The sequence below is a fragment of the Thunnus maccoyii genome, chromosome 9, assembly GCF_910596095.1.
Source record: "Thunnus maccoyii chromosome 9, fThuMac1.1, whole genome shotgun sequence".
Classification (NCBI taxonomy): domain Eukaryota; kingdom Metazoa; phylum Chordata; class Actinopteri; order Scombriformes; family Scombridae; genus Thunnus; species Thunnus maccoyii.
The window spans coordinates 14134696-14159574 of record NC_056541.1 but is presented as its reverse complement, the minus strand read 5'-3'; the positions used below and the strand labels follow the sequence as shown (position 1 = coordinate 14159574).

Genomic DNA, 24879 nt, shown 5'->3' with positions numbered 1-24879 from the left:
GCGTGCCAACAGCCAATACCACCTACACATACACACCCACTGTAGAACCTGTTCACCCTCGACATCTCCCTTCACAATCACCTCCACTGCAATTAATCAAAGCTTGTTCTTTTTCTTCCACGAGTTAAGCCTGTCACACTTAGCTCTCACTCTTTCATCATCCTTTGCTTCTTAAAGATCCATGTGGCGGACAATATGAGCCCTACGGGGGCGGCGATATGACACAACGTCGACAGAAAGTAGCGGCCGTGGTTTAAATCATACTGACGTGCAGATTTATCACTGTTTAACTTGTCCAAAGTGTCTCCTCTAGTTGGTGCAGATCTGACTGTGCGAGCTGGTTGGCTTTCCTCGGGGAGGGCCCAAAGTCCCAGCCAAGCTCAACTCAGCTCTGTTCAGCTCAGTTCAGCTCAGTTCAGCAAGTAGTCACTGCTACAACATACCAACAACAATGTCGACAATATACACAAGCAAAGAGCAAACTCACCTCACGCAGGGTCACTGGTGGATAGTCTTTACGCAACAATTTCATGTAAGGCATATGAGCTAATATGCTTCTACACTGATGGTGGAAAAGTAAGTATAAACAGAAAATCCAATGAGCTGCCATTCTTCCTCTCACTTCGACAAAATACAGGAATATATCCATTCACTATGGGCATTCTGGGAAATGTAAAGACTCACTAACTTAAGCACAAGGAGACAAGTAAGTTTGAGCTAAAGTGAAAACAACAAAATGGTAAATTCCAACACTTTATCATGTAATAACTCATTGCACTTATCATCTCAGATTAATGATATAGAACAGTGGAAGAGAACCCAAGAATTGAATTTTCTTTTAGTCATCTTGTCAGCTGTAATATGAGAAAACATTCGTCTTTATTAGGTAAACATTTTATTCATAATATACCCCACTTGTAACTTCCTACATTTTTTTTCCTTCCAGCCCTTTAACCTTACAGACAACATATTTAAGTCTATCAGCAAAACATGTAAAAAGCGTGTCATTCAATATAATTTTATACATTCATATTTAGTATTACTCTGTAACTAACTGTTCAAGGGCTGACTGGAGGTTTTCAAACTTTTCTAGCTCTGCTGTTTTGTCTTTATTCTTTAAACTATAAACATATTGTGACTGTAATTATCGTTTTGTGCACTGTATTTATGGCAATATATTGCAGGGACTTTTAAGCTTGTGTTTCTAGCTACAAAGAGTTCCAGATACCATTCTTGTTAGTCTGCTGACAATCATGTATAATTCATCAAGAATGCAGAGCACCTTTTCCACACACAGAGTACACAAAGTATCTTTACTGTGAGCTCACATGCACACACGTACTGTATTAGGGCCAACACACTGACTATGTTTGATGGATATGATGGTAAACTAGATCACACAGGAGCAAACCTTGGAGACTTGTGGAAGGAATGGTGGGAGGAAAGAAAGCAGGAAAAGAATAATGAAACGAAAGTAAGTAAACCTGGCTGTAATGAGGGACAAAAGGCAGGACTGACCTGAATCATGATGGATGTAGTTTATGGTAGGATTAACTGGTACATGTGAAGGAAGGCCAGGGTGGCCTTGATTGAGAAGTCTGACAAACTGCAAAAACTACATCTATTTTAAATTGTACATTTTCACATGGTTTTACTGGTTGACTGATTTTTAACCTCTCCCTTTCAATCCATGTAAAAAAAGCATTCCTTCCCACAACTTTCTCAAGGTTGGACATGTTGTTTCTGAGATACTGCTTGTGACTCAGGGATAATTGTAATGCATAGCCCACAAATCCCTTTCAACAATCAATGCAATTGTGAAACTGACAGATCAAAGCAGAAACATGCATCAATCTATCATGTTTAATCAAAATCAAGTGAGCGGTGTCTGAGATATTGCAACTGGTGGATGAATAAACAAACAATTAGATGGGGCCCAATTCACAGTCCAAGACAGAAAGGGCCATTTGCCCACAGATTCAGATTCAGAGAGAAATGTGCATGTGCAAAGGCACAGTGAACCTTATAGCAGCAGCGAGTGAGCATTACAGAGATGGAAGGCAGCAATGGAGGGGGGGGGGGGGGGGGGGGGGGGGGGGAGGTGAGCAGCCCTGTTGCACAAGGCGACAGGGGGTCTGCCTTTAGATGGATGGGTCCCGGCTATTGATAAGGTCAGACCTCATTTGCGCCAGACCTTTTACATTTTGCGAAATGTTGGCCTAGCCATTGGACTGTCAGGAGCAATTCGTCCCTGTGAAAAATGGACTGGCTCACTGAAAACTGTGACTCCATCGTAAAAGCATGAGGCCCTGGCGCTGTGCTGCTACTGTAACTCGTCATATAAAAGCCTCCCGGACCAGCCTCTGCCTATTTCAAATCTTCGCTGTGCTTCTGTCTACAATCAACCTAGGTACTTTCTCTCTTCCTCCACAACTGCAAACCATTGTCTTGATGTCAGGAGTTTTCAGCCCCTTTTTCCCCCCAATATCACAGGTTGTCATTAGGCATTTTCCTTCTCAGGAGCATCCCACCAGTTCTTCTTGCAGCCCTATTTCCCATATTTTTTGCTGTCCTCCTATTCTCTGATTAAAGCACAGAAATGGTGTGAAAATCCCAGGTGACAGTAAAAACAAAAAATAAGAAATAAGAAACAATAGGATTTTCAAAGAAGAAAAATAACCCAAAGGGCTAATTTAATTAAGGTGCCCAACAGTCAGGCTTTCACAGTGAGCATAAGTCAAGATGCCCGTGGACTGTTACGGTGAAGGTCGAATAAGGAGTATAAACTTATGTTTGAGCAGGGCACGAGATCAGCACCAGTTACCAGCAAAATGCTGGTAAAATATGCAAGTGGCTGGTAGATTTACTTCACTCACCACCAGCCAAAAAACAATGGTAAACTATTAAGTGGCTGGTAAAATTTGAACATTCACTCGCCATTTGGCCGCTCAATGAAAAAGTTAATTTGTAATGTGGGTATTGATGTGTGTGACACCGTGGCATGCCTCTCTCTGGTGAGATGAGTCTCATAATGTAAGTATGGGGAGCATTTTAACTTAGCAGGGGCAAAAGAACAAGGGGGAATAAAAAATGAGAGAAGTGCAGTCAGAGAAGTGGGATGCATGGTCAGAGAGATAGCATCAGCCCAAAGACCCAAAGAATGTTATCATTCCTGCTTTAAATTAAGGTTAGCTCCCACCATCAATAAATGCTGTACTTACAAAATATCCCACACTTGCAGAACAGTTTTGTTTCTGTATGCATTTCACAGAATACACAATTGTATTTCACACATTCAATAAGATTAACATATTTTTATTATTCTTCCAGCTTCTCCAAGTATGTAACATGTGGCAACTATGAAAATGAGGCTTTAGCAAATTTCCAATCTATTTCTTTCACAGAGCTTGTGTGGCTTGTATGACAAAGCTATGCCTAAGTGGTAATTCATTTACTTGTGGAAGGAAACATTCAAGGCCCATTAATTTATGCAGTAGATGCTTATACCAGTGTAAAGCACATTTCCTAGACTGTCCAGCACACATTCCAGATGAGCCCGGCATCTAATTTGTTTAAAAACCAGCCGATCCATGTCAGCTTTTAATGTAAAATATAGCCACTTTTGATTAAATTGGACTTTGCGCATCACAAACAATCCCATACATCAAAGAGTATAGGAATTCACTTTATTTCCCTTTTTTTCATCCGTTCATCATTAAAGCACATAAAAAGCTGACCCCTCCTACTCCTTTGAACAAGGACATATAACTTGAGTCCAGAGGACTGTAAGTCCCTACTCTAAGACACCAATCTGGCAAGGCTCCAAGGCACAGTAAAATCAGCTTCCATAAAATAACGCTGCCATCAGTGTTTCAGATACGCAATCCAATTGCATCTCATCAGCCCAGTGGTCACTTCCATAAAATAGTGCTGTCTGCAGTTCAGGGCTTATTTAACAGCATTTCTGAGGGATTTAAGACACAACAGATCAACTGACTTTACATAAGAAAATCCACCAGAGATGCTGTGCACCGAGCATCCACTCACTAACAAGGTGAGTAAAGGATTGGCCTGAGTGGAGAGGATGACATTTCAACCATATCCGCCTTAATCAAAAATACAGATGTACTTTCAGTTCTAATATGCCTATTTAAAAAATACGCTGCTGGAACAGCAGCACAGAGCAGTAACGGTACATTGTCACAGATCAAAGCAGTGGCGACCAACTGAAGGTAATGAGAGGGCTGCATGTTAAAAAACACAAGGCACTGTAATGAGTTCTACAAAACAGATGAAAATAGGCACCAGTGTTGTCTTTGATGCTGTGTAGAGCTAGGTGTCTTGCCAGGTAGAGGAAAGTAAGTCCTGTAATCCCATCCACCATAGGCTGCAGACAGCTAGTGTGACTGAGTCTGATACAGACCTCAGGCTAATTGACATAACAGGCCAGATTGGTGTGTCTGCACTGTCTGGCCTCCCCATGTTTACTTTGGAACTCACTCACCATTAATCATTAGGGGCTCAAGGAAGAACCAAATCGAGCGAGACGGCACTGTCATGGATCCATGCAAGCATCATATATACATGTATAAATATATTTTTTAAATAAGTTGTCAAAAAATCTCATTCCTGACAAGCACCAAAACACAAAATAAAGCCTCAGTGTTTGTCACACAGGGTTTTAGTGTGAGGTATAAATCACCATCACTTTGGTATAAGCACAGGTTTACACCCTATTAAACAAACTACCGCATGTTTGTGGAATCTAGCTGAGGCAAAATTTTATCGCCATGCTAAGGTACTAACTGTAGGCCAAATAAAGCACCTGGTTGGCCAAGAAAAAAGAAAGAGGCCTTATCATACGGCGGGCCAGCCTACCCCTCTGCTTTTAACACCTTGCCTCAGCTCTACCCTTTGGCACTTAGTTCACACTTTTCATGACAACTGCATTGAAAATGCAAACAAGAGTAATGGAAAGAAAAAAGTAAATGACATCCAGAAAAACCGCTGCCCTCTAGTTAACCACATACAGTTGTTCTTCCTGGCACCATGTGAGGTTAATCGTGCAAGAAAATGGGGGAGACAGTCATGGACAAAATTCCAGTACTGTAAGCTTTCCATGTCAAATCACATTATTATGACCTCTTTTCTACCAATATTAATGTGCAATTATAAATGTTCTATTGTCATGATTTCACAGCAGCTGAAGCAAAATTTAAGCAGTACAGTTAAGTTTCCACTGAGAGTTCAAAATGTAGAGAGATAACTTCAATGACATGAGATGAAAGTTGCCTATGGAGAATCACAGTACATAATTACAGATACGATACGACACAGTCAGACTCCTCTGTATCTTCTGCACTGTTTATTGTGGGCATGATATCATAAACTTGCAGCGCACGTATCATATCCCTGATTCTGACTGGCCATGACGATAATATTGTCTCCTCCTGCGTCTCCCTTTCCAGGCTAATAGCCTGCTAGCTCTAGCTTAGGTGGCTGGCCGACCATGACTGCTGCCATATCAGGCAGAGAGCTCTGAGCTGAAATCAATAGCCAGTGCTGAGGATAGAGCTTGTTTGTCACCCTGTCCCTGGTCTGTCAGTCACCATCCTCCATGCCCTCCGTCTGCTGCAGATATGTAACCTGGCTGATGGGCTGTCCCTGAAAGAGCCCTTGGAAAGAGAAAATGTCAGTAAATTTTCTATGTGGATGCTGCTAATTGCAAAGTCCATTAGTTCAGATGTTTGTTAAGTGAGTAATATCAGCAAGTGTAATTTAGCATGCTATAGAGGGTTTTTTCTATTCAATATGGAAGAGTGTATAATATCTTGTCAAAGTCCCATCTAGGACAGACACTTGTAATGTGCATTTATACTTACATTAATGAATATATACATTGCACAATAACGTTTAAAGTTATTATCCTTAAGATTTCAGTCCTGGTTGATTTGGTGACACCGGTGGTTCCCCGTGGTAAAGGTGGTTTAAAGTGCAGTTTAATGCTATGACAAACACTATTGGAGCACTTACCTTGTCAGAAAGAGTACAGAACAGACACAGAAGAGTAACTGGTGTATTTTAGTTTAGTAAGCAGTAGCAGCAGGATGTGCAGTTGCATTAGCTGTAATTTAATACAGCTCTGACATGATGTAAAGAGAGCAAACAGTAAACAGTGAAGCTGATATCAATGTGATTAAATTGTGGTGGATTACATGCATGCATCCTTTTCCTGTGAATCCCTCACACTTAGGGAGAAAATGTGAGTTCAGTGCAGGTATGGCAGACTCTGCCACAAACTAATTAAACCACAGCATAGAGAGATAATTACTGTATCTATATGCACTGAATGGCTATTGCTGAATTGCTGACCATTAATACTACAAAAAGGTGGTTTGAATTCATGAAAATCTTATGGATTGTAACTTTAAAGAAGCCATGTATGGACAAAAAATTTTAAAGTTAAGGGCTGCTGTCAAAGGGAGCACGGTCCAGCAATTTCCTGAACTTGGGTCGGACAAATACATTCCCAAATAAGCAGTCAGTTCTGAGAGATATATCTAAGACTGTTCCCAATCGCCTTACTCATAATTGCTGAGGTGCAGTACTTCACAGAATCAGGAGCCAGGTGTGGGCAGGGAATCTTAAAATGTCACAATTGAAGAACATTTTACGATGAGTAAAATTGTTAAAAAGTAAAGTTCAGTCATAATTCTTCATCGAAAGGTGATGGTTATGCACTGCACCACAACAACATGGCACATCTCTACCATAACGCACATCTCACACCCACAGAAAAGGGTGCTCACAGGTGCTATGTAAAATGCACCAGCTTTGGGTAGAGTGTTGTGAAAAATATGCAAATATAAAAACCTACCGTATACAGACAAAAGTTACCAGATAGATTCAATAGCCGGACAATGTGCTCAGACAAAGTAGTCTCTCTTTTTTGTCCTTTCTAAAACTCCCCACTCTCTACTGAAATTGGTCAGGTCATGTAAGTAAAGTTAATTTATATAAAGAAAGGGATGCTGACAAGTGTAGCACCTCCCTCTAAAGATGATGATAACCCGAAGTGTCACGAGGTGGTTGCACAAGAAAGACAGCAGGCTCTTAACAAAAGTTGCCGGTGCTCAGAGGTATTTGGAGGTGGCTGCAGCACTTTGAAAGAATTTATAAAAGCCAAAGAAAAAAAGACACACTGTCCAAAAGCTTTAACAGCTCGTTTGAAATGGTGTCAAGAACCACCAGCAACTCCACTTATCACTGGATGCTGGCACCTTACTCCCCGAAGAAAATGTTTCAGCTGAGGGTGGTTGAAAACCAATCTCTTCTCGAATCCCACGTTAGAACAGATTTCTGGCACATGACAATTGATAGTACAATGTGACAGACTCCTCTTTAATAAAAGCTGCACAAAACAGAGCAGATATCAAATGAAATCAAGTCTTCTCTGCTTCTGGAACCAATGAAAGTTATCTGTAGGCAGCACTGCATGTACGCCTCCCTTACGGTAACCTCAGTGGATCCTTGATGCACCTGCCAGTCCCTCTCAATGTCATAGCCTTGAGGAGCTGCCCCAGGTTAGGCACAGCAACTTTAACACTGTTCACCTGAGACAATCTCCTTAATATTTGGTGTTTGATGGAGACAGTCAGTAGGTAGCTGAGTCCACTGTGGCTCTCACATTGGGGGCAAAGGCTGAAGGCAAATGGTAGTATAAGCCTTGGAATATGTTCTTTTTTGTCACTTCTGAAGATCAACCAAGCCATAAGAACACAGTCTGTGGACTTGGGTGTGCAGAATTTGAATGCCATTGTCATGGAGGCCTTTCTTAAGATGTGTTCACAAAGAGGGCAAAGCAAATTTTTACCTAGACTGTGTGTATGTGTGTGTTTCTGTGGCGGCTCAGGCTTTGACTGATCTCAGAACTTACCAGGGACAGTTGTTTCTGTCATTTCCCTTCAGTTTCTCTACCTCCTCTTCTAATCTCTGTACATTTATGAAACAGATTCATAAAACCCTGGAATAAGCACGACTTCTTTACTCAAGTTTCAACTCCTACAGATGTGTCTTCCTCTCAGTTCATGCCATCCCAGACAAATTGCACCCACGTGCATCCTTCTGTTGACTTTATATGCAGTCATAAGGCCTTTAAAGTTTGCCTCATGTTCTGTCTTCAGGAGTAGCCCCCAATGAGCTACAAAGGCCTAAGATGGTTTCATATGAATAAAAACTTTCAGTATGGAGATAGAACATTCTCTGTGACATCAAATACGGTTGTTCAGTTTAGCTGATAATTTTACAAGTGAGAGCCTGGCTCTAACATAAGTGACTTCATTTCATAATCGCATACACAGCTGCTCGCAAGCTTCTCATAGAATATCCCTGAACCCATGCTACAAGCAACATCAGGCCGTCATACATACATTTTATGAAGTTGTACAAAAGTTTTATGGAACTGTGCTCTGAAGACAGAAAAAACTGTGAGAACTGTACATTAAAATGAGACTTTGGATACTCCCAACACTGAATCATGTGAGTCATTTCAGTCTTCATGTTTCTATCTCAGAGCACATGTGCAAACACCCAAACGCCATGCACACACATTTACACACACAAACACAGAACCTGCCATGCTGCCTCTACTCGGAGCATATGGTGTATATTTAATATATTTTCCGAATGTCAGTGAAGCCTGTTCACCAGTGTCACAACCAAATCCCTGCTGGGATTTATGAAAAAAAAAAAAAAAAAAAGCAGAGTGAGCCAAATGAAACCAAATGCAGAGCACACTCAGATACTAAACCACTTTCGACCTCAACATTTGGAGGAGACTATTAAGGAAAACAAGTCTGTGAGGTGGGAAAAACAAAAAATGTATGAGAAAATATTGATATGAGCAACAAATGTGAATCTAGCAGAGCCTTCAGGGCTTTTTCCTTATGGCAAAGCACTTCGCACTCTCTCTCTCACACACACACACACACACACACACACACACACATCTCCTTGCATGCATATAACATGCAAACCCTTCATTAAGTCTGCAATTTCTCCAGCCACAAGAAACATTTCAATAAAATCTCTTAATTAACATGCACACCGATTAGAATGTCATGTTTCAGAATGGGCAGCAATCTGTCTTCCTGTCACTCTCTCTCTCACACAGACACACACACAAGCCTCCCAGCCAGTGACTTAATGGCTTTTTTCACCTGCACTTAGCAATGGACTATGGTCTGTGAATAATAAGTGGGAAGAAAGAGTAAAAACAGGAGAGGGGGAGAAAGAGTAGGAGTGAGAGCGAGAGAAATGTATTTCATGAGTTGACTGTCAATGTAAATGCCATATTCTATTGAGCATGTCATATTTCTGTCCCTATTTCCACTAATTCTACTTTATTGATGCATGTACTGGGAGTATTTCTCTGGAAACTGCCAGGACTGATACTAATGGATGTTGTCTACAAAGGACTGCTTTATAATTGAGCGAATAGCAGGAAAAAATGAAGGTGGACACTGAAAACCCCATTACAACCTTTTTGACTCGCAAATAGAGACGCAAACGCTTTCAATGTATTTTCTCAATACAAGATACAGTGAGCTTCAGTCCAATCCAACATAATACCTTTTCTCTGGCAACATTTAAGAGTGCTGCATATATATGTCTACATTCATTGTATTAGCCAGAAGCCAAGGCCACTCAGATACTTCTGATTGTACTCCGAGGAGTGGAGAAATAGGTGTCGATAAAACGTATCTTATGCCACAATGGAGACGTGTATGCTGCATTCCAATGGGGCTGCTTTGTCTAACACCCGCGGCGCAGCGCAGTCATACAGGGTGGAGAGACACTCAAAACAATCCGTGGGCCCCTGGGCCTCACAAACATAATCTTTAGAGACAAAGAAGGAAAACACACATCCACAATTACAGCAAAGAAGTGGAGTTTTATTCTCATTAGTGCTAGAAATACACTGACTGATGTCTGCGCTTGTGTGTGGTTGAGCGAGTGTATGTGCAGGCATGTCCACATACGCCTTTCAAATGCTTAAGTCATGTGTTGCCAACACAGGATAGTACTCTCATATGAGAGCAACAATTTCCATCCCATAAAACTGTGTTGAGACTGCAGATGGGGAAAAAATCCACTATGTCATTGCCTATAACCAAACAATAAACAGAAAAACACCAATGTTTACCTGAGATCCCCAGGGTATGTCTATTGGCATGTGGCAGGATCCCTACTGCCATTTCAGTGAGCTTATAGCTGTGTGTGTGTTTGTTTATGTAAAATCTCCCATGAGGTCTAATGTAGACTAATAAGAAGTAATAAAGGTAACGTTGACCTTGTAATAGCTGGTTTCCTGCCAACCCGAGGGCCTGAAAGGATGTCTTTGTGTGGCACAGGGTGCTTTTTTAGGAAGGGTTAACTAAACCAAGACCAAAAAGACCTTCCTTTATCAAAGCAGTCAGACATTATTTTGAAACTAAACACAAACACAAACGGACACAGCATGAAAAGCACCCAGTCAGTCAGATGTTTAGATGAAATCTGATGTTTGCAGTTAGAGGACTATTATTCCGCTGTAGGTAAGTTTACAACCTGTGCATTACTACAGTTTTTTGGGACCTTGTACCACACCCTCCTTCTCTACCATCTCCTGTTAACAGAGACTTAACATTTACAAATGTAAAGTAATGGAAGCAAACAAACACAGGAACATAGAAATAAATAAATTCTGTGTGTTTATCTTTTTACAACACAAAACATTTTTACAATCAAAAAAGTTTAAGGCTGCATATGTTCAAGCAAAATGAACTATTCCACTCCATGTCATTGTTAAAATTGTTAAAGAATCTCTATCATTGCACACTTTTAGCTAAATTTGGCAAAACGATTGTGTCAACAGTAGTGTACAGTGACATAAGAACAACACTGCAGTCTGGTAGACCAACAATATTAATTGGATGCACTTCAACTAGCAGCTTATATAGGCTGTCACTTGCTGCACTACTTTGCTTCAGAGCAGAACAGTTGGCTGACCAACTCCTTAAGCACTTTAAGAAATACTGCAAGATGGTATTTCACTGCTTTTTTTTTTTTTTTTTTAGGTAAAACACAGAAGTAAAATGGGCAATAAATGTCTATAATCTCAGGGTTGCTGATAGTGGTCATATTGAAACACCACTGTGTCACAAAAACACCATTTTGCACTCATTAAAGACACTTTGTCATTGGCTTTGACCATGTTTAATCACTTTATTTAACCACTGATGGTTAAGCATGAGCAGATAATGATTCATCCTTCATAGTGAACAGCAGCAACACGATGGAGCTTTGAGGCTTGTGCGGCAGAAGCCTGATAGGTCACTGCATCATGTTCAGAGACAGGTAAAGTTAAGGAAATTTTCTGGATGTTACTTGTAATTATTGGCAGTAAAAGAATTCAAGGGATGGCCAAATGTTACAGGTCAAGGCAAAAAAAAAAAACCCAACTATTATATTAGTAGCATCAAAGAAAGCTTTGCTGTTTGTACTGGAGGCTACATGATAACAAAGCAGAAAAGCAAGGTCGAGTTGCGCTGTGATTTTTCGCCAAAGGTTATGCGCCTCTACGGGAAAATGCAGCAGATAAATATTCTATCTGCAGAGGTAGGCAGCCTTGAAGCTGTGAATTCCAGCAGCATGAAATGTTCAAACACAATTCATTGTTTGCTTTCCCGTGCTCACCTTTTCATGCTTCATCTGATTCCAACCTCATGTCTCTGTGGGCCTAACACCACACAGCCTTACCATAAGCTTTAAATGGCCTTCAAAGTAGAATGAAAGAGGGCTGGATCTACACAGCCCCCTCATGCCCTCCACATGGCACTCCTGTTCAGGTTAAAATTAAGGTTTTAATAAAATTCCACTCTCAAATACTTACCATCTTATCATACATCATTATATATCTTAAATATGTGATGTTCAATGTATTAGAGGACTTACTGTATTTAAACTTATCTTACACCTGCCTCTTTTAGTTAGTAACTTTCCACATTTTCCAGAATACCTGTGGACAACTTTAAGATAACACTCAACTGAACTGGCTGTATTTCACCCGTGGATTTTAGTAAGTGATAAGCAACAATTGTGTGATAGCGACTGTAAGCCAAGATTGCACTGCTAAAGCTAATCACATGTCCTGTGGGTCCATTATATGATGTACAGTACACTCACCAAGTACACCTGTGCAATCTAATGCAATGCAATACAACAACTCTGCCGCAAATTCTACTTTTAAGAAGCTTATACATTTTCAGTTTTTGTTGACGTTGTCAGAAAATGTGTAAGCTTTGTAAAAGTAGATTTTTTTTTACACACAAATAAGGCAGCTGCTCTCAGCTTTCTATTAATCACCGATTCTTCCCAAAACGCTCACACTTATAATACCCTCACAACCAAAAATATTCACATATGACAGGTATTTATGTGTCTTGTACAACTTTTTAGTAGTATGTAGTCGCTCACTCCTCATTGTTCTGGTGCTCTACAGTCTGTTTTTCTCTATGCCTACCCTTTTTTTCACTCCACAATAGTAAACACTAAGAATAAGCATATAAAATCATGCACACGCAACCAAACACACTCCAGAATGACACAGACACACACAAACAGGCCTCCTCACTGTCTCTTTCCTGCGTCTGGGTGTCAGGCATATAATTGAGGGCTTACAATGTGCTCCCCTTCTGCTAAGCCGTCCTATCTATCAGGCCACACACTGCTCTCACAAACTGCCCTCCACTGGTACACATCTGATTAGGGCTGCTCTGTAAATGAAGCTTTACAGGACAGACTGATAACAGAAGGAGAGAGGATAGGAGGAGAGGGGAAAAAGGAAGATTACAATATGTAAAGAGGAGGCGAGCCGTAGACAGACTTGAGTGCCAAACAAGAACACCAAGGTGGGGACAAGAGGAAGAGGACAGTGATACATGAAGCAGGGAGGTAGAGGGAGGTCATGACATGCAGACATGGTAGTATCACCTCTCCTTTCACTTTCATTCTGTAACTCTTCGCTGACCATGTGACCACTTGAGACAGTCACAGTCACAGGACTGACATTTCTTTCTTTGAGAATGGCTCTTGAAACTCATAATTGAACTAGTTATGTTTTGCAGTCATTTTTGCTTCAGTTTAAGATGGTCTTGACTAGTTACAATATCTGGCCAGCTTTTTAATTCGGATTCTTTTAAGTAGTCTTATTATAGAGAATTTTAAAATTTCAATTATCTTATAAATTAATTAACATAGTTAATCTCCAATTTTGTATCACCCTCAAGAATTCTATTTAACCTTTAAATTAATCTTCGCTCATAAGCCAAGGCTATTCAACTGGTAGCCCCAAATCCTTTCAGATAGTCTCTTTGACTTGTTTTGAGCAACTAATTGGAAACAGTATTAATATACTCTAGAAAAATGTGCCTTGAGATAGATGTTACAACTTATCCTGCTTTGTCTTAAGGATTTGAAATATCCTGGTAGCAGATTTCCAGTAAAACTCAACCTTGTTTTCTAAAATGCTCTCTTCTATAAAAACACAATCCAGTGATAAAATCAGATACTTGAGTCAGAGCACAGAAGATCATTTATCTGTTGGTACAAAAAGCATGTGTATTATTTTATGCAGTTCAAAACAATATTACTCAAACTATGACACTGCTTTTTGGAGCCAAACATCATATTTTTTGCTAATTTTATGTTATAATCAGCTTTACAAGAAAAATAGAATTTAGCGTTATCTAGCAGAAGGGACTTGGCAGAAATGGAATATAATCTTCATAAGTATGTTTTAATTAGTGTATAATCCCATGAAAATATGAATCGTTTTCGTTACCTTAGAATGAGCCCTTTATACCTACGTAGGGAGCGGGTCCTCTTCCATGGAGGCCGCCATGTTGCACCGCCATGTTGCTACAGTAGCCCAGAACAGACAAACCAAACACTGTCTCTAGAGAGGGCCTGTCGCATTTTTCGCAAGTAGGTTCTCCTACACGCTTGGAAGGGGAAGGAGAAGGGAAGGGAAGGGTATTCAGTTGGTTGCAATCTGCAAACCTCACCGCTAGATGCCACTAAATCCTACATACTAGGCCTTTAAAACCAGTAGCCCTTATATGGCCCACATCATGTAGGGTGAATGTGTAAAATCCAACACCAAATGCAAGTTTTTTACAAGAGCCTCCAAAATCACTCTGAAATGATGCAAGTAACGAGGTTGTTAAGACATGATTGTTAAAAAAACTGATTCTACAACTTTTAATGAGGAGAATTATTACATCAAGTTGGGAGCAACAACCTCACTGCTAATCGAACAATCCCATGCAAATCTAACACATTATACAAAACAGACACACATCGAATTACAGTAAGCACATGTGCTGTGTTACAGTAAATCAAGGGAGTGCCATGACAGCAGCCCCCTCCCCTGCCTTTCATGTTTAAAGAGCAGCGATTTACACATGTCTTTTATCATATAATCATTTACATACACACACAAAACACACGCACCAAGTATAACGGCAGGGGTTTTGTTCTGTTATCACTGCCATTGATCAAATGATGAGGGGGGATAGACAGCACCCTGTTTGACACCATGGCTATTTGCCAGAGCTGCCGCTGAAACATGCTTAAGAGTCATGAGCTAAGCCATTTAAACATGGCCGATGCATTATGTATTATGGCCATTCCCCATCAACTGAATGATGTACAGCACTTTTGTCAAACAACTGGGTAACAGCAGGAAAGGACATCATATGGACAGAGAGGGGAAAAAAGCAATGCGAGTGAAAAAGTCATAGCAGCTGACTTTAGGAGCCGATGAAAAAGTGAGGAGTGGAAAAAAAGAGGATGAAAGATGATATTAGGAATCCAAATGAAAAGTGACCTTTAAGTACAAATAGATTTTGAATTTAGATACTACAGTAACCTTCCTGTAAGCAGAGGAATCCTACAGAGATAAAGACGGGGATGTTCTCTTGGACTGCGGCCACCAAGGTGGAGTAAACCATAGCAACGATAGGAGGTAAATGACAGGTCAAAGGTCAGAGCCAGCAGGAGGAAATGACATCAGCAGGAAGTATGAATAAACAGTGGGGGATAATCACCCAATACAAGCACTGACCTTGCAAGAGATTAGCAGTGGCATTATCTCTCAAATATACAGATGTAGAGATACAGATAAATGAGGGGGTGACCTTCCAAAAAGAAAGTTTGGAATCTTAACTCGGATGTGTAACTGTGAGGTAGATAAATTATCTAAAAGATAGTGTGTTGCTTTTAGCTTTGCTATTTCATTGCCAATTCTAAATTTAATTGAGAAACTTGTGTCCTAAACGTGTTACAATAAATCAGGCTTATTGATAGTGTCTTATATTTTTATATTTTCTGTTCATTCATGTTCCAAATATACAACTTTTTATAGTTGTAACTGACAAGCAGAGACATTTGTAATTTTTAAACTAAGAACTGAAACAGAAAAGAAATTACAAAACCAGCACTCAAAAAAAGAAAATACTGGCAAAGGAGCAGTTATTTTAAGTTCCAGTAGTTACATGCACTTTTCTTCAGATATAATAAAAGGCAACTGCCGGCCAAGCTTAAAAATCAAAGTGTTCTTTAAGGTTCATCAGTGAAGAAGAAATCTCAATTGAAGAGCATGCCCTACAGCGAAAAAGCCCCTGGCATTCTTCATGCTGCTTCTGCTTTATGGCTTATAAAAATCTAAAACGACAGTATCTTACTAAAACAGCTACACTGAAAATTTAGTTACTTGGTGGGTTTTGGCTGGCTTTAGACTATAGTGGTTTTATACCTTTGTATTTCTCACTACTGAGTCAGACGTGAGATAGCAGAAAAATACCAAAGACCTAAAGAATTGTGATTAACAGCTGGATACTGACGTCAAGTGGTATTTACAATTCAAAAGGGTGTAATGATGATCACTTTTATATGAAATGAACATGGACAAGAACATTCATCTTATATGCTGGTGACATTTCTAACATTAATACTTCATTATAGAAACGTCATTGTTCTCACCTTTGCGCAGCTGAACCATTAAGGAACACTTTTCAACATATCAAGACATTTCTCCTTGAATAGTTGGAATAGGTCATTATCAGCTGCTTGCATTTGAAGTTTTGTTTATGTTCAATTTCATGGTCGATCTTCTCTTGTATCTTTACTTTGGCACCACGAGTTAGCAGGTCAGTAGGCTGTTCTTCTGTTGGTTGTTTAACACACATATTAAAGTATCCTTCTTTTTATTTCATGGGAATAAGTTAGTGACAATTAGCTCAGAAGTAGCACATCATAATTTCTAGTTAGTTAGTTTAGTTTCTAGATAGTAATATGCTGAAACACTTTACAATGTTTCCTCATGTGAAATGTGATATTTCTTTTAGCATGACAACTACAACAAAATAATACTGAAATATCATCCAGGTAAGGTCATTGTTTTACAGGGGTTTTGAAATTGGAAGTAATGCTGGAAAAATATCAAGTCAAAACAATAATGTTACAAAAACAAGAGAAGAACATACTAAAAATAGTAGCACAACAGCCAGGGTAATACAAATCATGAGAACCGGAAGGCAACGAAGAGCTATGATTTCAGTGGCCATTTCTCTAAAGGACCTGGCAAAACATTATCAGTGGGAGTCAGAGCTAACTATAGAACCCACAGCAGGGTGCTTTAACTATTAAACACTCCCAAATCTGGTCACCAACACACATCAACACCCACATAACCTAGAGGACAGCTCTATTCACACCTGAGAGGGATGAGGAGGAGGAAAAATGAGGAGCAAGGGACAGATCTAGAGAGCAAGACAGTGGGGGAGAGGAAAGGAAGGAGGGCGGCAATGCACAAGAAAATAAAATGAGATTACCAGAGAGAGAAAGAGAAATCTCTAAGACATTATAGCAGTACTGAGCATTTTACACCTGTCCACAGGCTGAATCAGTGCTACTCAGAAGCAAAGGCACAGCGGATATGATGCTGCCTCGACTGGGAACAAACACACATGTACGCACAGGAACTAATAAGAAAAATGAGAAAATGCAATGTCTCACTTTGCTTCTATAAACAAAAACCTTATAGCCAGCAATAACGGGGACATCTTCTGCACACTTACACAGCTTGGTGTTATTGAGTCCCATGGGCACACTTAGAGCACGCTGTTATTAGGAACTACAGGGCTGAGAGAGTGAGAAAGAAGGAGAGATAGAGCAAGAAGACAGGAGGGAGAGAACAAATGGACCATTTATTTCAAAGCTTCATAATAACACATGGGGCCTATTGTTGCTAAAGCCTCTCTATCAGAAAGATTATTGTCATCCAGCAGATATGAGACATGATTACATCCTCCGGCAGCATGTATACATACACACCTCCGCACACAGGGACACATACATCTGTATACACAAACAAACATTTACATATAAATCTGTTATGAACGCACATACACCCAAGTCATTCTAATCTTTTTCCGCCATAGACTTAAGCCTGAAATAGCAAAGGCTTAAGTATTTTCTCTTTTTCGAAAGTTAAAGGCAAAGTGTGTGTTCTGCAATTTGATTGTGTGAGTGAAGGAAAATATTAGCATGAGCTCAAAAGTGCATCTATAAAATGTGTGTATACTGCCCGTGTGATTGTGTTTGCATCTGTGCGTGCAAATGCAAACTGGGCTTGCGTAACTGTAATCCACGTAGCAAGGGTGTGTGTGTTAGTGGCTGAGAGAGAGAGAGAGAGAAAGTGTGTATGTGTGTGACCAGTAAAATGGTAGACAGCATAAGCCCTAGCCTTCACAGCTTAAGCCCCCCTCACTTTTCTCCCCCATAAGGCAAACAGTGGATAGACCACAGGGCTTAGCTGGAGAAAGAGGAGGAGAGGACAATATATGGAAACTAATTCAATTTCAGCCTCTTTGCACTGCTTCCCAATCTGTAAATACCACCACAGGCTGATGTAAGAAAATGAAAATCTCAACTTATATACTCAGATATGCACATGCAGAATCTGTAGATTGGAATCCTATAGAGGTGTACTTATGCTCTTGAGCAGGGGTCATCCAGCTATATGTCTTCCCCCTGAGGAGGTTCAAGTCCAGCCTTTCAAGCGCTTCCTGCTCTCTCCTTACCTGTCACCCTCTCAGTTTTCCTGTGTATCATCTAATGAACTTTCCAAACTTGCAAATGGTGGGAAAAATGGTCATTCTTCTTATTCTCTACAGACAGGCAGTTCTGCAGAGTTTCCTTGGCTAAAGCCAAAGGCAAACTTTTTTGTGATTGACACATTTTTTACCTACTCATAGGGTTTTACTTGTTGCATTTTTTACTGTAGCATTTTAAAAGATGAATACTCCCACTGATTTGAAAACAAAAAAGAATAGTGTCTTATGTATAAGAGAGAAGTAACAGGAGCGCTGCTGGTGTCCCTCAAACCACCGGTGCTCATGGAAGGGAATAATATTGAAGAAGAGCAGAAGAATTATGACCAAAAGGTCCAGGCACTCAAGGTAGGTATGAAAAATAAAAGGTCTTTATTTCGGCGGACTAGAGTCATTGAAAAACACACCAACTCTCTCTCAACCCAACCGGTCAAAGCAGATGGCCGCCCACCAAGAGCCGGGGTCTGCTTGAGGTTTCTACCCGTTAAAGGGGAGTTTTTCCTTACCGCTGTCGCCAAGTGCTTGCTCATGGGGGAATTGTTGGGTCTCTGTAAATTAAAGAGTACGGTCTTGACCTGCTCTATGTGAAAAGTGCCTTGAGATGACTTCTGTTGTGATATGGCGCTATATAAATAAAGATTGATGATAAACGCATGTTGGCTTGCGCCTTCTTCAGGGTGTGTCTCATATATGTCTAATGCTTACTTGCAATTTCGTTAAATTGAGACCACAGCTGAAACGATTAATTAATCTATATGTTGATTGACAGAAAATTAACCTGCAACAATTTGATAAACTAAGTTTCAGCAGTTTTTTAAGCAGACCTCTGCTTTACTCTGTTTTATCAAGAAGTCATTATTAGCTCTCAATTGCTAAACTCGGAAAATTATTATTGCAAATCATTGCTCCATTACTAAGATTTAAAGACTTACATTAGGCTTTGATGTCTGCCATGACGATGTTGATTGACTGATGTTATTGACAGTTTGCTTACCCGCTGCTCTCCCCGGCATCCCCGACACTGAGTTGGACTACTGCTGCAATATTTTGTAAGTTTAATGTAACTTGATTATGATGCCCTGTTAGCACAATTTAGCTAAAGTAGCTGAGTAAAGTAGCCCAAGTACACATCGCTTGGTGTTTTCAAGACTGTTTCCAGAGTGTGAAAGGCAACATCCCGCACGCCTTATTTGGAAGGTCTGGCTCAAAACGGAAAAGATGGCACCAAGTATAGGCTGCAAGTCTGGGCTTCAAACAGGCTCCGATGCAAACCAACAGGTGACGTCACACCTCGCTACGTCTATCTTTACACACAGTTTATGGTTTTGCACTGTTGGTTGGATGAAACACAACATCATCCTGTCAGACATCATCCTGAGCTCTTGCAAATTATGATGGGCTTTCTCACTATCTCTTGACATTTCATAGATTAACTGAGAAGATAGCTTGCATATTAATTGATGATGAAAATAATTGTTAGCTGCAGCCCTTGACAAGACACAGCAAATACGAGCACCCTAAACTGCAAGGATCCAGGTGGTCTTGCAGTAGTAGTGGAGTCCATCTCTGAGCTAAGTGTTCTGCTGGTTGTTTTCCCTGCAGCTCAAGCACTCTCATTGATTTGCAGAGATAATAACCCACTTTATGAGTTTTTGCCCTCACTATGTCCAGTAGTGCTCTACAACATATGTTACTCTCCTCCTCTCTGCCCTACTATCTCTTCCCCCTCGAGGAGCAAACACACAGCTTATGAATTTTCCTAGTAGGTGTTATTTCTGTGTACTACTGCTCCATTGGTTTTTAGGGTCATGGTGTGATATGGAAAGGGGTCATGGGATTTGGCCTATGGGCTTGGCTACCTCCGGTACCGTTGTTTTACGCTTAATGGAATTGTTGTCAGGAGGATCACACCTGGGTAGTTCTCCTGTCAGGTTGTGTTGTGATGGTTACACTCTTCAACATTTAAGTCACCAGGTGAATAAAAAATCATTTTGGCTCTCCAAGGCCAAGGACCTCAGAGATTGAACTAAACAATGTACTGATATTCACTGACAATACAGCTATTGTAATGTCAGCGATAAAATAATCTAACTTATCATCTCTCAATCAATTTACAAATAATCTTATAATAAGTTAATGTATTTGTTTCCAACATATTTACAGGTATAGCTTTTAGCTTCCTACAATATTGATCATTATTATTTGGCCATTTTGTATGCCCCCACAAGAAAAGAGCAGCATGATTTTTGATGGTCCCTAAAATTCAATCAAACCTCCTAGGCTTAAAGTGAAATAAAAAAATGTTTCTGCCAGTTCGTCACTTACACAAAAGGTATAAAAATGATTCTCATGTTTAAAAACCTAACTGTATAGGCTACTAAAGGCCACGAACATTAACAGACACACTCATACTAAACTGCAAACCAAGAAACCATAACTTTTTTCTTATTCATCACACAAACACGCATACGCACACAACCATCCTCGCAGTGGTGATAGACAAACAAAGATTGTCTATTGACTTGCTCCCCTTAGCAGCCAACATAAATCTGCTGTGCTGCTCTGCGCATTTTAATCGACTGCTTTTAGAGTTACATTATTTACCTACTGAATGCCAGACAGAGAGGAGCAAACAAGCTATTACACTATCTAAGTTTACATCACATTATGTTTGCAGCACTTAGACTGTATGGTGGTGAATAACTGCTCAGTAAACAAACAAGATGCCGGGGAAACACATGAATGCTTGAAGAGAAATAGAGAGAAGAGAGAAAGAAACAGAAGGTGATGTATGAGAACAGCTAGTGCAACGAAGCTACAGCTTTCTACATTGTTGCCGTATCACCGTGAGGTTTGATCATGTCATCATGTAAATACAATAATTTATCATTCATTTCATTAAAGTCCTCCTCACTTTTCTTTACTGCAGTGACTCCAATATTGTGACATTTTCAAAATGGCACCGTGCCAAACAACCTTGGCCTGCAAGAAACTGATATCCTGCCGAAGGGTTTGACATGAACATCAATCGCACAAACAGTGCAGAATAATGAAAGTGAACACTGGCTTAAGGTTAAGCAAGCACAATAACTCCTCAGTTTTGAGTTAACCCTAATGGCCTCATCATACTGAATATGGGAGCATAACAATCACATGCCATTTTCATTGTTGGTAAGATAGTTACAGTGCTGTTTCAGCTGCTTTTATGCTAAGCAAACTCACCTTGTAAAAAGCAATATGATACTCTGGGGAGTGTGTGTATCAAAATTTCCCCAGCGGCAAGGAAACCTGTTAAAGTACACGCAAGCTCACACGAAGGCATGTAAACAAGCACAGAGTCACACGAATACACATACAGACAAAGACTTATACATACAGCCATACTTCATTCTTGAGGTTGTGTTCAAGAGGAGGGGCCGGGAAGCCCCATCTATCAACGTTCAGGGCATTTAGAATAAACCGCCTCAGATGAAAGCGAGAGCTAAAAGATGGATGGAAAGAAGGATGAAAGGGGAAAAGAGAGGAGGAAGGAGGTTTGGTCTAAGAACAGGGTTCATAGCAGGAAAAGTGGAGAACAATTTAGATGCATGTTAACTATGTGAGAGCTTTGGAGCTGGGGGTGACCAAATAAGAGAATAAGACAAATTAAAATTGAATGACAACAAAAATCTCACAAGCTGACAGATAGATAAATACAGATGGACAAAACGAAATACACAATCTGAGAAGCTCAGTCGCTCTTACACAACAACTCAACACAATTACAACAGTCTGGAAGATGGGCTGTCATTTTCAGGATTTCTTATTAGGGGTAATATAGTTGAAAAATGGGAGTAGTTTGTTCACAAAGTATTTCACCCACTTTAAATTCCCATTTTAAAGATTTTTAATGATGTCCTTAGTGTTACTCAACACATAAGAGTCTCCTAGATGATTTAACTAGACTTCACTTCAACTTCATTTCTGTTTTACGTTTGGTATGACAGATGGATCCAAACACTAGAATATATGAGCCTCAGCCACTGTTTCTATGGAGAAGATGCCAGCCAGAGAAGCAAATCAGATCTGAAGTAACTCAAAACACTTAAAGGGAAATTTCGCCACGTTTTATGTGGATGTCCAATCAGTGTTGATGGTATATGTAGTCAACTGAAGCAATAAATTCCTATATTGACCAAGAAAACTGAGTTTTCCTGCTCATGGAGTCATGCTGGCAGTGCCTACATATACTAGGATACACTGCATGCAAGCTTCTGATACCCAGCCCCCAAACCTACTCTGGCTTGAATAAGTATGGCTGAATGTCCGAATTAGCCAAAACATTGTAAAGTGTATCCTCATTCATAACATGCTTTGCACTCATATCTTGGAATGCCATATTCACTGTTGGAAATGTAGCTAGTTTACAATACAAGCAAAGAGAACAAGGAAGTTTTGTTTTTGAGCAGCATCTAGAGCACAGCCCCCGGCTACCCAGAGACCGAGACCAGAAATCCAAGCTGAAATAGCCTGTAGTTCTTCCACATCTCCAACAATGTCACTGTACACATCAAATCATGGCGCTGGTGCCGGAAGAACAACAGATTTTGCAGCTGTGCCCCAGAGACACAGAACATTGGCAACAACTACAGGTGTTTTTCACACTCTATCCCTAATTCGGAGAGCTAGAGATAAGGTTGAAAATTGCCCCTTAATAGTGGCAATTGGGAACTACACATGGTGCTATAGATGCAGAATATATCTGAAATTGACCCAGACCCTCGTATTAAACTGTTGTAAACTGCTGAATATACTGTATATCAGGTTTCTATAAGGTGTTACATGTAGCTTTCATTTGCTGTACAATAGACAGACACATATTTGTTTATTTTGAACTGTTCATATTTTGCACACGATGACGATTCAACCAAGAAAATCTCATTTCCTTCCTAAGCATTGGATGTACTCCAAATGCCAGTCACCTGACACTGTCTATGCAAAAAAATGAATTGGACTTTGACTTCCATCACTCTGCAAGCCTGAAATAATTCCTCCCACTTTGCAACTCTATAGAAGCTCTGCTTAAAGTCCTCTAAAAGCAGACCAAAGCTGCTCCTTTTCTTCCCCTTCACTCATACACATTCTCCCACAGGTGTCTCACTTGATCTTGTATTCGCACTGATGTACACAGGAGGCCATGACTGACAAGGTAAGGGATTGTGCGGGTGAAAGAGGAGAATTACCATATGTAAAGAACGGAGGTGCCAAGGTCTCTCTTTTTGTCTCTGGATAAAGCAGATGGGCTACCAGGGACAAGATAAGCACAGGTAGATGAACACACACACACACACACACACACTGTAGACACACAAATGGATGCATGTGAATGCAAAACACACATGAAAACAAAAGCCACACACTGAGCGCGAGAGTGAGAGGAGACGAGAAGGTATCGCTGTCTATCCAGGTGTGTTGAAGATGCAGTATGGGCCATTGCTTGTGTAAGGGTCGGTCAATGAGGATGACAATGCTGGAATAGAGATCTGATTAGCACTGGGAGAGAGGCTGAGTAGGTTTTCTCATCAAGATCAGCTTTCAAACCATTTATAGTAGTACTTTTATTTCTGCTGGGGAGATGGGCAAACTGAGACCCCACCGACCATATACCTATGAAAGTGAGGAAATTAGGTGGTCTCATTTTTATTTAGTTATACCATGTGTAAAAAAAAAGGGGGAAAGTGTGGTGTCTTTTAAGAAACTGCGTCATTGCATGGCATCTTTCTAATTACTGGAACCAAGGAGGTTTTTTTTATTTTATTTTTTTACCTTTGTAATGACATCCAAACTATTTTGATTGACCCCTATATCCAACAACAGACACAATCACTTTCTAAACCTCAACATTTCTAAACTCAAACAACTTTAACTACTGTATCAGGTCATGTAAATATATAATTACTGTGTAATGTGTTGGAAAGTCAACCAATGTCTTTGCAGCCCCAGATGTCTGGAAGTATCAGTGATAAATTGGTACTCTGTAGATTAGGGGTTCTTAAACAAATGGTCAGGATTCAAAATTGTTCAATGGCCTGCAGCTGGAGGGTTTCCATATGAGAAGATGAGATGTTATATTATCAAAATAACCTTGGGTCTTGGGATAATACTAAATATATGCCATATGGGTTCCCTGTTTTTTGTGTCCAAGACCTACAGAGTACCCTTAATGCCTGATTAGATGAAAACACAGAGGATTTCTCTTATATTTATTAAATGAGTCACACTTAACAAGCTAAATTTGTAGTTTAAGATACTTTATTTCTGATTTTGGTTTCATATCAGGATAATATCAGGGAGACAAAAAGAAAAAGAAAAATGCTTTGAAAAGTATACAAAACTTAAGTAGCACACAGAAAACAAAGTGTGAAATGAAAGAGAGGAAATCTGGAGAGAAGGCTTATTTGAAGAGGTTTAACTAAATCTTTCAGCAGTGTGACCATAATAGTAATTCATCACCAATCGTTAGTTACAGGTGTGCAAAATGCATAAATCTCATGTAATACGTGAATCACAGAATCCAGGTGTTTAACAAGACTCTATACTGCCTTGATTACAACCAAAATGTTATTTAAGCTAATTGGTTTGCATGTTCTTTGATGAATGAGAGATCTAGGAAGTGTTTTTTTTC

General features: G+C 40.0%; 1 protein-coding gene across 2 annotated transcripts in view; it reads right to left on the bottom strand.

Moving 5' to 3' along the window:
- Positions 1-24879, bottom strand: part of fbxl17 (F-box and leucine-rich repeat protein 17) — a 248318-nt gene that overhangs the window by 51618 nt on the left and 171821 nt on the right. The window contains exon 10 of one of the 2 annotated variants that reach the window (XM_042420591.1): positions 5271-5675. The exons of the other annotated variant lie outside the window; for it this stretch is intronic. Coding sequence (XP_042276525.1) covers positions 5602-5675 — 74 coding nt within the window. The 3' untranslated portion in view covers positions 5271-5601. Of the gene's footprint in view, positions 1-5270; positions 5676-24879 lie in introns of those variants that run through there. 2 annotated transcript variants of the gene reach the window in all.